This window comes from Gymnoscopelus microlampas, assembly GCF_963454915.1.
Source record: "Gymnoscopelus microlampas genome assembly, chromosome: 4".
In the NCBI taxonomy this organism is placed as follows: Eukaryota; Metazoa; Chordata; class Actinopteri; order Myctophiformes; family Myctophidae; genus Gymnoscopelus; species Gymnoscopelus microlampas.
The window spans coordinates 41,129,003-41,144,097 of record NC_139941.1 but is presented as its reverse complement, the minus strand read 5'-3'; the positions used below and the strand labels follow the sequence as shown (position 1 = coordinate 41,144,097).

The 15,095-nt window shown below is 47.1% G+C and overlaps 1 protein-coding gene across 12 annotated transcripts in view; it reads right to left on the bottom strand.

Moving 5' to 3' along the window:
- ncor2 (nuclear receptor corepressor 2) overlaps positions 1-15,095 on the bottom strand; it is a 153,985-nt gene that overhangs the window by 36,315 nt on the left and 102,575 nt on the right. For 9 of the 12 annotated variants that reach the window (XM_084054776.1, XM_084054771.1, XM_084054772.1 and 6 more), the window contains 6 exons: positions 12,771-12,833; positions 5,591-5,733; positions 5,220-5,358; positions 3,725-4,166; positions 1,578-1,698; positions 478-760 (listed from right to left, as the gene is read on the bottom strand). In XM_084054776.1, coding sequence (XP_083910902.1) covers positions 478-760; positions 1,578-1,698; positions 3,725-4,166; positions 5,220-5,358; positions 5,591-5,733; positions 12,771-12,833 — 1,191 coding nt within the window. Of the gene's footprint in view, positions 1-477; positions 761-1,558; positions 1,699-3,724; positions 4,167-5,219; positions 5,359-5,590; positions 5,734-12,770; positions 12,834-15,072 lie in introns of all 12 variants that reach the window. The other 3 variants (XM_084054765.1, XM_084054769.1, XM_084054770.1) reach the window with 3 other exon arrangements.

Below are 15,095 nucleotides of genomic sequence, written 5' to 3'. Positions count from 1 at the left end.
CCGCAGGGTGTAACCTGTATTACGTTTTCAATGCAAATGTTGGTTTAACAACATCTCAGGACTGAAGGTCCCTTTGCACCATGCAGCCTTGCAAAAGGGAGGTGCATGTAATCCATCTTTTTGCACAGATACATTATGCACTAATATGGCCTCTACAGAGAGATGGCAGGGAGACAGGATCATGGCAGGGAAGAGGCTAAAGTCAAGAGTGGAGGTGGGGGAGGGGGGGTGGGTGGGGGGTTTGGAGTTAAGAGAGCAGAGGGACAGGAAGTCAGGATGGGAAATTAGTACCAGCCAACCACCAGCCAAATACCGTCGCTAGCCAATTTGTCTAATCTAGCAGTCAGTTCGGCAAGCATCTAACCGTCCTTTTAGAGGTCCTAAATGGGAAAACTACAAGGACTGGCTAAAAATGTCACGGATTGAGGTCAGGATGGTCAGTTCTCTGCCTCTCTATCTGTCTCTCAGAGTGCGTACCATCCTTGTCCCCGGAGGAAGGGCTGCGTGGGCGGATCCGGGGGCTGCTGCTGAGGAGGGCCTCCCTGTCCCGGTCTGTCTGTGCTGGGTAAGGCTGTTGCTTGACGGGCTGGCCAGGGAGTGACTGCTGCTGCTGCTGCTGCTGCTGCTGCTGTTTGGCTTCCTGAGAGGACTCTCCGTGAGCCATGGTGATCTGCTGCTGGTAAAGAGCGAGGGCGTGGGGGGGCAGCATCACCTTACCACCGCCAATTCGCTGACCACCCTGCACAGACGCATCTGGCATCTATTCACACAGAGAGTGAGAGAGACAGATAGACATATGTACGGTATAGAGAGAGAGCGAGAAAGGTCATATCAATTGTGGACTATACAATAGTATACAATAGTAAATTGTGGAATATACAATGAACACACTCAGGCGTACGCTTACCTGCCAAACATTTGGCCGGCCCACACTATCTGATAACAGCAATAGCTTAGAACCGTCCTTTCTTTCTTCTGTGTGCTTTAATCTCCTCTTTATGTGCTGCATCTTGTTTCTTTTCTCTACAAGTCAATGTGCTTCTCCATCTGGCCTTGCTTATCTCATACAAATATGACTTAACGATTTCAGCTACTATACTGTTATCTCTGAGAGCAGAGCAGAGGAGATGAGGCTCTTGTGCTCTCCCTGCCTGTGTGTGTGTGTGTGTGTGTGTGTGTGTGTGTGTGTGTGTGTGTGTGTGTGTGTGTGTGTGTGTGTGTGTGTGTGTGTGTGTGTGTGTGTGTGTGTGTGTGTGTGGGGGGTCTGTCTGTCTGTCTGTCTGTCTGTCTGTCCTCTGCCACCTGGGTCACAGTTGCTTTCCAAGGAGATGCTTTTTGGGCCACACCCTCCACAGAGCCACAAAGACAAAAATGAAATATAAATAACTAAACACACACACACACACACACACACACACACACACACACACACACACACACACACACACACACACACACACACACACACACACACACACACACACACACACACACACACACACACACACACACACACACACACACACACACACACACACACACACACACACACACACACGTCGAGAGGGATGACTCACAATAGGTGGGATGGCAGCAGCTCTCTGTTTGAGCTGCTTCAGGTCCAATGGCTTCTGAACTGGTGAGGAGATGACCCCATCGTGACTGTAGTTCAACAGGCTGGGCCGGGGAGATGTAATTCTGAACACAAAGAGCCAGAGATAGAGAGAGAAAGATCAGCACAAATAGTTCGTCTTTTTTGTTTAGACTCAACTCTTGAGATTATACTTGACATATATATATATATATATATATACTTTTCTCAAATGGGTTGGTCAAATCATGCTGAATGGTTGATACAGTAGGTGTGGTATAATAATCATACCATGGCTATGAAATCTAATGCCTTTGTACAGGTAAGTGGCTCCTAACTGAAAAAAATCAATTCAGGTGGACTTTGACCTCCATAGAGGCCAAAAAATGGATAGAGCAACGTCTCCAGGGAAATGTCCACCTTAAAAGGACGACATGCAAAGCTGCAGAAAAATGGGATTGATGAAGCGAACACGGTTATGGGCTATACCGTTATGATGACTGGTGTCAAGAACAAGGTATTGTTTTAGGTGTGGTTTAATGCCATTTTGTCAGATTTCTATGCCGATAATCAGAAACGGCAAAGCACAACATGCACAATAAAATGAGACTGACGAACTTCCAGAAAGGTCTTAACATTGGCATAGCAACCACCTTGTTGGTGCAGGCAGCTGTGGACTGCTTTCTAGTAGAAATAATTCTTGTTATTCAATTATTCAAAACTGTTTAAATTGGTTAGTTGGTTTCAAGCGTTTGAAGATGGATGGATGGATGTTTTAATTGGGATATGTCTATGGTTTGCACATTGTTTTCATATTGCCTTATTTAGTAACCATTTTATAATACACAATAACTCATACCAGCTATATTCCATGGCATATTGTCATTATATCACACCTAAGGAGGGCTTCAAGTCCGAGCGAACAACGCTCCTTAGGTGTCATATAATGACAATATAACATGGCCAACACAAAGTGAGAAGATTTTCTTTTCAGGTTTTTTCTTTTGTTTCCATCCTACATCACACGCACGCACGCACGCACGCTACTCAGGGAGATGAGCAGGATGGCATGGAAAGCAGGAAATAAGGAGGAAAAGCAAGAGTCGTCCTTAGAAATGAATGGGACGGAGTCGTGTTTCCAGAAAGTCTGGAATGCTGATAACAAAACAGGAAGAAAAGAAAGAAAAGAAAATCACATCCCTTTGTACTGCACAGTGACAGACGCAGCAAACAATTACTTACTTACTTACACACACACACACACACACACACACACACACACACACACACACACACACACACACACACACACACACACACACACACACACACACACACACACACACACACACAGACTGACTGACTGACTGACGGACAGACACACAGACATGCACACACTCACTGCCTTTGTTTGCTTTGGCACACAGAGCAACGTTTCCCTCTGTGCTGCCAATACATGCAGTCTGCTGTCATGGAAAGAACTGAACAAATACCCAACAAACACATGGGGAATAATCAGCCTGAAGCCCTGCTCTTTTAACACACACCTCGTGTCTGCATTCAAGACACACATTATCAACGTGCGCACACTCGTACACACAAAACAGCACGGCACAAACAGTACAGTACAGGCTCTGGCTGATAGAGAGTGAGGACGAGGAGTGGCTTGCAGCACGCACACACACACAAGTGGCTTGCCAAATATGGTTTCACTACTGTACACTGTAGCTAGGCAACTAATAACACTCCAAAACGCTCCGCGGCTTTGTTCACTGATACGCGCTGATGTGGTCATCAAGACAGACCAGAGACAGCCAGCTGCTGAAGAACCCTATTTCTCAACACATAAGCCCTCGTAAAAGACCAGTGAATTGAGCACACACACACACACACACACACACACACACACACACACACAAAGGCAAGGAGACCACCTATTTTCCATTAGAAATGAAAGGAAATTGTGATTCTTCACTTAAAAATTACAAATAAATAATTAAAAAGTCAAATGCGGTTGAACAATACCATTTTGGACAGACAGACCAACAAGCTGAGAGGCACATGCTAGCTGCGTGGTCGCAGCTCCAGAAAATATAACCAAGTCCATCACTGCAGTCACCTGCAGCCTCTCACCTATTTTTTTCCGTACTGTCCTGCTCTTCCGCCTCATCAGCACTGCAGGTGGCGCTAGAGTCACTGTCCCCGTGGGACCCCGTCTTGGCCCCATGGTCTCTCTTGGAGACCTTGGTGGAGCTCTTGATCTCCTCCGTCTCCAGGGTGGGAGGTTTCTTGTCAGTGGTGTCGCTGGGCGGTTGCTTCTGCTGCAAGTCCCTGCTGGCCTCCCCAGCCTCGGTTTTCACCTCCTGTTTAATGGCCTTTTCCCCATCTTCTCCCTGGCCTCCCGGGGGCTTTTCCTCCCCTCCCTGGCTCGAGTCCGAGCCGGCGGCCTCCTTGTCCCCGCCGTTGTTGGAGCCAGCCTTGGCTCGGCCTCCGGTGCCCTCCTCTTTAGCCTTGCTGTCATCGGAGGAGCGAGGAGATGGGAGGCTCTCGGTGTCTGAGCTGTTGTTGGCTCCACCTGGCAGGTTCCGAAGACAAAGGGGAAGCACAAAGAAAGATCAGATAAGAAGTCCCGGGCACATACCTGTAAATCAGTGGTTCTCAAACTTTTTCATGTCAGTATTTTTGACTGCGGACCCCCATCAGAAATAGACCCCAATACAAGATTTGTATTGGTGAATATTCCAAACTTTAAAATAATTGTCAAGATTTTTTTGAAAACAGCAGATCGACAAGCTCACAACGCATCTCAATGCTTCAGATAGCTTGATTGATGTACATAGATTTAAAATGGTTCAACTGATTTTTATGGTATATTAACTAATTTTTGCTGGGCTCAACCCAGGAACCCCCCTCCCCCCTAAGGACCCGTGGGGGGCCCTGGACCCCACTTTGAGAACCCCTGCTGTAAATCATGTTACACTCCATCTTGCCATCATTCACTACAACCTCATCTCCAGGGCCTCTTTCTACCAAAACAAGATTTTTCACAGCGTCACTTTCCACCTAATCAGGTTTCATTGTACATGGAGGAAGAACACAAAACCAATTCGGATGATGGACAAAATTACCCCAGGGCTTCAGCGCTCTATTGTGGTGATTGAGACTTGTACTGCGTACATCAGACCGACAAACTACAGCAGGGATTCTCAAGGTTCCTATTATGTTTGGCCATTATGGAACATGATTTCTACAAGGCAAACACTGAGGCATTTAAAGAGCCACGCTGTGTTACTAAGCCAGACGGAAGTAGGAGATACTAACAGGGCCTTGAGAGAAAACCACTATCCATTATGTTCATACAGTTGACCTCTCTACAGCGAGAGGCACAGCTTTGATTCTGTAGTAAATGTTGAATCACATCTCTTTTTATCTGCGGCACTCTAGTACTCTAAGCAAGTTCAAATGTTGAATAAAGGACCAGTCCTCTTCTCATTTATAATATGTTGCTTTGAAACCACGGTAACGTAACATTTTCTACAAATAAGTAAGTACACAAATAGGAAATAGGGAAAAATACATTGCATGCTACGCTAAAATCAGTCATAAATGCGTAATGTGCAGTGCCTACCGTCTCCATCCTCAGGAGCCTCCTCCTCGTTGCCACTGACCCCGGAGCCCTCCATCTCCTCCTCCTCGGCTGCTGATGGGGCGCTTGCCTCCTCGTTCTGCAGGGCTTTGCCTTTACGGCGGGCCTTGCGCTCTTTCTCCTGGGTCAAAACCAACAGACACTAAATGCATCGTTCGCGCACACCGTCAAGCGCTCACTTTGTCAGAGGGAGAAAGCCAGAGCGTGCATAGGATAGGTCCCAGATTGCTTTAGGAATCATCTGCATTTCACAAGCCTCACAGGAATGTTCTATTTTAATAAAAAGAACAAATTCTAAAAGTGTATTGGCACAAATGTGTGCTAAAGGAGGTGGATCCCCCACGACCGCTTACCGATTTCATTTTATGCTGCTGCAGAATCTCATCCAGTTTCTGTCTCTTCTTGTAGTTAAAGTAGAAGTTCTTGCACTGGGACACAGTTTTAGAGCCCACCATCTTGGCAATGGAGGACCAATTCCTACCATACTGAAGAAGGCCTGGAAAGAAAGCAGATGGACAGAGGGATTAATATGCGAGACACACAGGCACACACAGACATGAAAAACAGCTGTCCTTTGCCTATACATCCACAACCATCGATAGCGAATCATTTGGACCGTCACATTTATGCTGGTTTACTGGAGAAAAGTAAAAGAAAGGGATCAAGGAACACAGGTTCTTCCACATTCTTCTGGAAATATTTGAATACAAAAATGGGAATTCATCTACATCAAACATCGGTTAATTTATAATATTATGTGTAAAAAAACACCGAGCAGCAGTATTATCTATGTGTTACAGGGCGATCAAGAGCAACCACCATCTGTCCCTAAACAGCTGTTGAGGAGTGGAGTTCCGTAGATCTGGAGTTTTCCTTCAATTGCACATGCATTGTGGCTACACATCTCACAGCAGCAGCATGGCTTACTGCCATGTGCTTCCTAAGCAGAGAGGGAGGCTTAGAGGCAGAGAGAGAGAAAGATGCAGAGAACAGAGACAGAGAGACAAAGAAAGAAAGAAAAAGAAAGAAAGAAGTCGGCAGGGAGAGACTGTCAATTCAACGGATGACATCACTACCTCCTCTCCGCTGGGGTCACTGTGTGTCACCCCCTTTGTCCGACTTTGATGTGACCCAGTTTCTAACCAGTCAACCACATGATGGAGACTTACACAAGAGTCTGGAGGCCCTGCTGAGCCTGGACTGTGATACATCAACCTGTCATATGGGCTGCACTACACGCAAATGCGCACACGCACACACACACGTGCACACACAGAACTCCGAGGGTGTCAAAGGATAAAGAGACAAGAGAGGAGCAAGTGTGGTCTGTCTGAGTGAGTGAGTGAGTGAGTGAGTGAGTGAGTGAGTGAGTGAGTGAGTGAGTGAGTGAGTGAGTGAGTGAGTGAGTGAGTGAATGAGTGAGTGAGTGAGTGAGAGAAATTGGAAGAGAGAGAGAGAGAGAGAGAGAGAGCGAAAGAGTAGAAGGTCCTTGCAGTGTTTCCCCAGAGCCTACAGTCAGCTAAGGGCAGCTCATTAACAGTGTGAGATGTAAGGAGCTTAGCTTACGCCACCCACTCCCTTTCCTGTGCCTGCCTGGCAGTGGGACAGAGTCTCCGGGGAGTGGGGGGGGCCTTTATCAAATGGGCATCGAGCCAACACCTCCTGAAACAGGTTCAGAGGTCGCTGCATCGTGTCACATACTGAAGCCAGTGGGATGAGCTCACCACCACTAGCAAGCTGGAAGAGAAGACAGCGGTTTACTATCGCCTCGTTTAGAGTGCCACGCTATCTGGGATGCTGTTGCACAATCCTGTTGTAAGAGTTGGCACGTGTGCCATTTCCAGAAGCCGGGAAGAACTCAAATACAATTTTGGGGCCAAAATATGATAGCTGGGTTTGTGTAAATATTAGCCAGGCATCTAAACAACTACTCAACTCAAAGCTGGGTTTCATTGCCTGTGCAACATCTGCTTTCATAATAACATTCCATGTTTATTCATGCCTACAGGTATACAACAGGCAGGCACATGAACAGCTAATTTTGTTTATGACATTTATGCAGTCATTAGTCGATATCAGGAAACATGTGTGTGTGTACATAATTTATTAGCACACTAATTCAGTACAATCCATCTCTGTCTTTATTCGGTCCCTCTATCTCTACACCCACCACAAGTCAAACACCACCTCCGTCACACGCCTACTGATAAAAGGAGAACTCCTGCCAAAAAAGCCAAAAGAAAAAAAAAATCCAAAGTCAGCTATCAAATGTGGGAAGACGAGTGAGCGTCGGATACCGTGCAGAGGAGATATCAATGCCAGGAGAAGAGAAGCACTACAAGCAACGGTAATCTCCAAGTCTGAGCTGTCTGCTTTCTAAAAGCCACTACACACACCTACAACCTGTCAAGTGTTAAAAGTAGAGCGGGTGTTCAAGCTGAAATATTAATCGCAGCGATGGAAGGCGAGGCATGGCCTCTCTGAGAGAGAGCGAAAGATAGAGAGAGAAGAATAAAAGAGGACTGGTTGGCCCGAGGAGTGGGAGACACGTGATCGACACCTATTAACCTTTTACAGCCTTCTCCCAAGGGGGGCAGGAGAGAGACAGCTCCACAGCACATCAGACATCCAGACACCCTCCTGTGTGTCATAACACACACACGCACAAGCACACGCACACACACAGATTGAGGCAGTGGCACACACACATAGATGAAGGCAGTGGCACACACACACACACACACACACACACACACACACACACACACACATATATCTCGACACACACACTTCTTACAGATGCGGACAGTATGCACACAGTAAATACAAGCAGTTAAGGGCTTGATATACTTTTTTGCACATGTGTTGAGCTTGTAGATTAGCTATTTTCAGGGCGCGACACCGGTGTGCAGTATAAGTATAAATCCGTCTTCAGTCATCCAAACAAGCATGTACAGATGCACCCGAGTAGCTGCACTCAGTGAACCTCGGGCAGCAACACTGAGAGTCAAGGGTCACTTTGGTTAAGACTTTCCAGTAATATCCAGCCCGTTCAGCTGAACGGGCGCACGACAACAACAATCCCCAAGCAGCTCCGACTATGACTGGCCGCGGCTCCTAAAGCAACACACCTCACACAGCAATCATCCAATCGGCCGCCTTCCACGCTGAAGTAGGCGGCGTTGTCGGCACCCAACCGGGGCTCTGTATTTCCATTAGCCCCTCCCACCGGGTGGTCCAATCGACACCTGCCGAGGAGTGGAAGAGTGGCCGTTTGCAGGTTTGGTGACGTGCCCGTCGTCCCTGGCTGCTCCCCCTCCACCACCACCCCACCCCCACCCCGCTGTGGATCACGCTATCAGGCTGTGTGATCTCTGGAGAGAGCGAAGCGAGGGAAGGCTCTCCGGGACGGTCCTTCTGATCCAGAGCACAGGAGAAGAAAACAGCTTGGCCCCGGCGCCCCCTCCTCCTTCCTCCTGGCCTGATACTTGAGCCGGTGTCAGGTTGACATGTTCCATAAAGCGCATGCTCCTGACCTTTCCCCTCCTTTACACCCCTACTCACTCCCTCTTTTCAGTCTGTCTCTCTCTGTGTGTATGTGTGTGTGTGTGTGTCTGTGCGAGGGCTTTCGTGCGTTCCTCTCTGCTGTGTCTCTCTCTCCCCAATGGCGGTTGTCTGGGAAGACTTTCACAGGAAAGTGGGACTGTATGGGCGGAGCTACGTGCTCAGCCTCGCTCTCCCCTCATCTGATCTCTCCTCTATCTCTCTCTCCCTCCCTTTTCCTCCCTCCCTCCCTCCCTCCGTTCGCCAGTCCGTCCCTCCCCCTGCTTCACTCTGCCAGCAGGCAAGAGCTCTGCACACACAAACACGCAACGCACGCACACACTCAAACGCACACACTTACACGCGCACGCACAAACGCATGAGTGAGCTCACACTCACTCAACCCCTTTCTCTCTCCCTTTCTGTCTCTCTTGCTAATACTCTAGTACACACACACACACTCACTCACACACACACACACACACACACACACACACACACACACACACACACACACACACACACACACACACACACACACACACACACACACACACACACACACACACACACACACACACACACACACACACACACACACACAGAAATGCAAACACACACTCAACCAGTCTGAGGGTAAACAGAGAAGAGAGAGTGTCTGAGAGCGAGAAAGTGCGAGCGAGCAAGCTATGTAGAAAGAGAGCAAGAGAGGACAGACAGGACAGAGAGAGCAGAGCAGAACTATGAAGACAATGAGAGACAGAGAGAGAAAGAAAGGAGAGAAGGAGAGAAGAGAAGGGAAAAGAGAGAGTGAGAGAGTTGATGTTGATACCATGAGAAAGCATAAAGGCTTTTCACATTTTTCCTGAATGACCTGCTTTTCATCTTGAATGTGACCTCTCTCCAGTCTATAACAACACAGTGAGGGAGAGACAGAGAGAGAGAGAGAGAAAAAGAGATAGAGAGAGAGGGAGAAAGAGATAGAGAGCGAGAGAAAGCGAGTGGGGGAAGAAAAAAAAAGAGATGCTTGCCAAATCTTCCACAGCTCTTGCCAATCTGGGCCTGTGCCATCTCCTCCCATCTCAGAGAGAAAGAGTGAGAATACAGAGAGAGAGAAAGAGCGAGCGAGCTAGTGAGAGAGAGAGAGAGAGAGAGAGAGAGAGAGAGAGAGAGAGAGAGGGGGGGGGGGGTAAACAGAGGCACACAGAGAGAGAAAGAGATAGAGGAAGAGATATAAAGACATGGAAATAGAGAGAGGAGGGTGCAGAGAGATCTGACGATGAGTGACAGGGTGAAAGAAAAAACAAGGGTCTGATGCAGTCTCTCACTACCTGCTGCTCCTCTAAATGGGCACTTCCAGTAGAGCAGAGAGGAGGCCATTATCCAGCTGCCTGCACCCAAGCAAAGCCCACCAGATTAGTGCACTTACATAAACACCAGCCAAGGAACGCGCGCACACACACACACACACACACACACACAGCAAAATCCAGAGTGTTCATTAGACTCTGACAATGTAAAAATGGGCTCAGGATTTTGCAGTGTAATCACACAGTCTATGTTTACAACACATCTCTCTCAATCACTCTCTCACACACACACACACACACACACACACACACACACACACACACACACACACACACACACACACACACACACACACACACACACACACACACACACACACACACACACACACACACACACACACACACACACACACACAATACGAAGGATGCGGTCTAGAGCTCAACAGCCATCCCCTTGCCTAAGATGCCGGTCATAATGATAGTGGTAATCTATCCGCGAATGGGGCCAGTGCCAGCCTCCAAGGGGGGACCCTGGTTGCTGCCATGCAAGAATGCCTGGCATCTGCCTGGAACGATCCTATATAAATGCCATCATTGAGAAGCGTTTAGCATCTAAATATCTTTTTAACATACAGCATACTGTACACAGGTCAGGCTCCTGGGCGAGATGAGTCTTCCTTAACTACCCCATATGACGTTAATGGCAGATCGTACATGGCCTGGTCCCAAACACAGTCTGAAGAGAACACACCCTTCTGGCAGGTGTGGGTGTCCCTGTGGTTTGACAGCATGACCACATCCCTCCCTCTGTCCTTTCCCTCCATTCTCACTCACTGTCTCCCTTCCTCCACCCTGTAGTGTTGTGGCTGGGGGCCCTGTGATGCTGGTGGTTGTGGTTACATAAGCCCCCCCCCCCCCCCCCCCCCCCCCCACACACACACACACTCCCTCAACCCCACCCCCCATCCACCCCCTCCCCCCTCCCATCGGGGACTGCTGGGCTAATCCCCCCCGGGATGGTGCGCCTCGCTAATCCCACAGCGGGAGAATGGAGTTGAAGACATTAACTGGGATTACTACACAGGGGCCGTTTTGGAGCCAGAGCAGCCGCAGTCATCACAAAACCAACACCAAAACACAAACACATACACACACACACACACACACCGTCTCACACAAACACACACACACACACACACACACACACACACACACACACACACACACACACACACACACACACACACACACACACACACACACACACACACACACACACACACAACTAGATAGACATGCTAATGTCCCTCGACCTCCTTGGGTTTCCAGCATGCATGCTTGAAATAGGCACCTCCACCATTACTTTGGATGGATACAGGTCCAGTGGGAACCTAAACCTTGTGAGCACCTCTACACTAAATTGGCTGTGTTGACAAAATGCAACAAAATGCATGATTTTAACGTGCATGTTAAGTCATTATCAGACCTAAATTTAATGTTCAACTTCTTGTTTATCCTCAAAATGACTGGCTATCACAGGTTTTGTAGCAATCTGTAGCATTTGTGGAAATATTGGTTGTACTATGTATTATATGTAATTGGCCCCTCATTTGTAAAACAAATGTAAAATAAATAAATATAAACAGTTTAGAATCTTTGAAGATTATCACAAAAAGGTAATGTTCTTATTTTATAATAAAAATCCACAACCTTTCAACATCCCAGACATCCTCATTTAGATACCTGGAGTTGCCATTCTATTGTATTCTTCCTGACCGCCAGAGGTGGTGCTTCTAGCACTGGATGCTTTCATTCCATGCATGCGCAGGTCAAGAATTATACCAACAAAGTACCTTTTGACCTGGGAAGATAGGGCCTACATCCCTGAATAAAACCCCACATCATCCCATAGTCTGTTCCAAAATGCCTTTCTCACCAAGATTCCGAGTGACAGAGAACTCTAACGGTCCTCCAAAAACAATATACAGTAAGTGTAGTTATCGTGTAACTTTATAATTTTAAATCCCCAAACAAAAACATTTATGCAATAGATCTGAAGGGAACTCTCTTCTCTAAAAGGAACCTTTGAAAGTGAAGGTCATTCAATCATTGACTGAGTTTGAGAGTAAGACATGTAGACCGCATGCCAACGTCTGCCAGTGCAAACAGGCAGAATGTGGGCCACCTATGCGCATCGGCACAAAGGGCCCTGCGGAGCGCAGCTCTGCTGCTTGGCTTCAGTCAGAGACAATAAACAGGCCAAGTTAATGAGTCTTCTGGTCAGAGAGGTTTGCTGATAAGGGACAGACTTTTACAGCCTTGGTTGATAAAAAGGGCTGTGGGGGTTGGAGGCTCCAGGCCGCCTTGACCCAGAGAGACAGGGCAGGGCTCCAACCAGCCAATGAATACAGTGCACGCAGACACACAGAGAAGGCCAGACAGACAGACGGACGCACAGGCAGATAGAAGGGTGCTTTACAGCACGTGGTGGCTGCTGCCTTGCTAACAGGAAGCCGCAGCCTACACACACACACTCGCTGGTGCTTTCCAACAACGCACCGCCAAATATATATCACTGCCGTCGCCCTTCCCTTCGACACGTCTTCACCACTTTGAACAGCGAGCGACGGCAAAGAAGCTACACTTCATAGGCAGAGGAAAGGTGTGCTTTTATTACCTTTTTTGGCAGTTTCCATTTCTTCCTCAGTCCAGCGAGAGCTCTCATTCATCTCCAGATTGGCTGTAAAAATAAAAAAAAGGGAAAAGAGAACCACCGAGTTAGAGAAGGCAAGGGGGAAGGGGAGGGGGGGGGGGGGGTGGCGTGAGGTCAGACTTCGTCACTGAGTCAGTTAGGGAGTGACTGACAAGAGGAAGGAAAAGGTAGAAAAAGAACAAGCGAGAGAAAAAAAAAATGCTTAAGAAGACGGTGCTGGTGGTGGCTGTGGAGGTGGGGGGTGCAGGGAAGTCTTTGGTGTTGCTTACTGCGGCGCTGCAGCGTGGGTCGTTAGGGACTGTTTGTTTTACATGGAGGAAGCAGGAAGCCCAGGAGAAAAAAGCCAGTTAATGATTATAGACATAACAACTGGCTTCTCTCTCCCCCTGTGTGAACACCACCGGCCGGCCTGACCCCGGCTCTGACTCGGCAGACAGCGCCAGGGTCGGAACTGATGGCGGCAATGTGTCCTTTGTGTGGGCTCATGAAGGGCACAGTGAGGCTGGGGCTAATGTTAGCATTAGCGGGGCAGAGTGAGACGGGCGGGCGGGGGGGGTGGAGGGGACGACGACGACGACAAACAGCAGCAAGGCCAGCTGCTGCTGCTGCTGCTGCTGATCACAGGCCCCTCCGGCTCTGGCCACCTGGGGATTCCCTGACACTACTAACCCTCAGCGGTACTGTGAGCACACACCAAGTGCTGATACATCAAAAATCGCCCCAATAGCCCGCAGCCACAGTGTTGGTGTGTGTGTACGGCAGACGTATCATCTGCAAGGAAACAAAGAGCCCGGGTGGGAGGCTGGCTACTGCTGCTGACACAACGGGTATTTTGTCCTTAAATAATGCACTTATTTTTTTGCTTTTTGCTAAAGGCCTTGCATTGTACCACACAGACCGTACAGTTAGCACACAGCTCATTAATATCCTCAGCAGATGACAAAGAGGTAAATGGAGAGCAACACTGGCCAAATAAGACAATGGAACTTTTCAATATTTTATGCAAGAAGACATTATGGCATTCCTGAGCGAGAGGAAGAGAGTGTGAGTTTGAATGTGTGTGACTGGCCCATATAAACGCTGGCAGAACGACAGTGCACTCTTGTGGCGTGGGACAGGAGTAGAGGTGGAACAGGCTGAGGGACGAGTCTCAATATGACAGTTTACTTTAAGACAAGAGTTACAGTTAGTGGTAACCATGTAAAAAATTAAATGTTTAATCCAAAACATTTATCCTATCTGGAAGACATAAGTCGATATATCAAAAACACAGACGATTCTGTATTGTAAGCAAAAATATTCCTATTCTATCATAATGCTTTACTTTCATGCCAGCATTCATTTTGTCAGAGCGACTGTCACGTTCTAAATGTTGGATAAATCGTTTTCAAATGGAAAGCCTTAAAAAAAGGCCAGTGTTCAAACGAACAGCAATGCACCATCATTTACAAAAGTTACAAAATGCCATTACTATAAACCGTAGCTAATGTTTAATTTCTCCTGATAGAAGCATTCATCCGTTATTTATTACATTGTTCATCTTATCTCACTGGCCTTCATTTTTCATCTTTTTATTATCTGTAAAGCACTTTGTATTGAAGTGTATTGAAACTTGCTACACAAATACATCTTGATTATACTAATCATAAGACATTATTGATTATATTTTAATACTTCCTGCCAGTTTCCCCTCAGCTCTCCCACTCTGATTACGGCAAATGGCTGTGTGGTGTGCCTGTTAACATAGGGCTGGGTGGTATTGACAAGATCAAAAGAAATCTACGAATACCTCTATAATACATCGATAACGAGATGATATTCAGCGCTCGAAACTTTTAATCCCTATCTAAGTGGATCAGATTTGGATTTGGGATCTTAAACATTTTTTTGATTATTTGATTAATCAAACCTATATTTCTTATTGATATAATGTTTGCTGACATAATTCTATGATCAAATCCAAATCTGATCTACTCGGATAGGGATTAAAAGTTTTGAACTCTTAGGCCCTGGGGATTAACATTAGCTATTGGTGCGTTCAGATACTTACACAAGAAATGTTTTGAGGAATGGTTAGTAAATGTGGATATGACGACCAAGCAGGAAGAGGCATTCATTGTTCATTTCTTTCAGCTAACACAATTCAATGTTTTCCGAAATGCAACCTTTAAGATCAGGAAGCTATATTACTATAACCAAAATCTCATATCACATTATCACATTACATTATATTTACACATTTCCCAGCTCTATGTTAATGACTTGCCCATCACTGCTGCCATGTTAAAA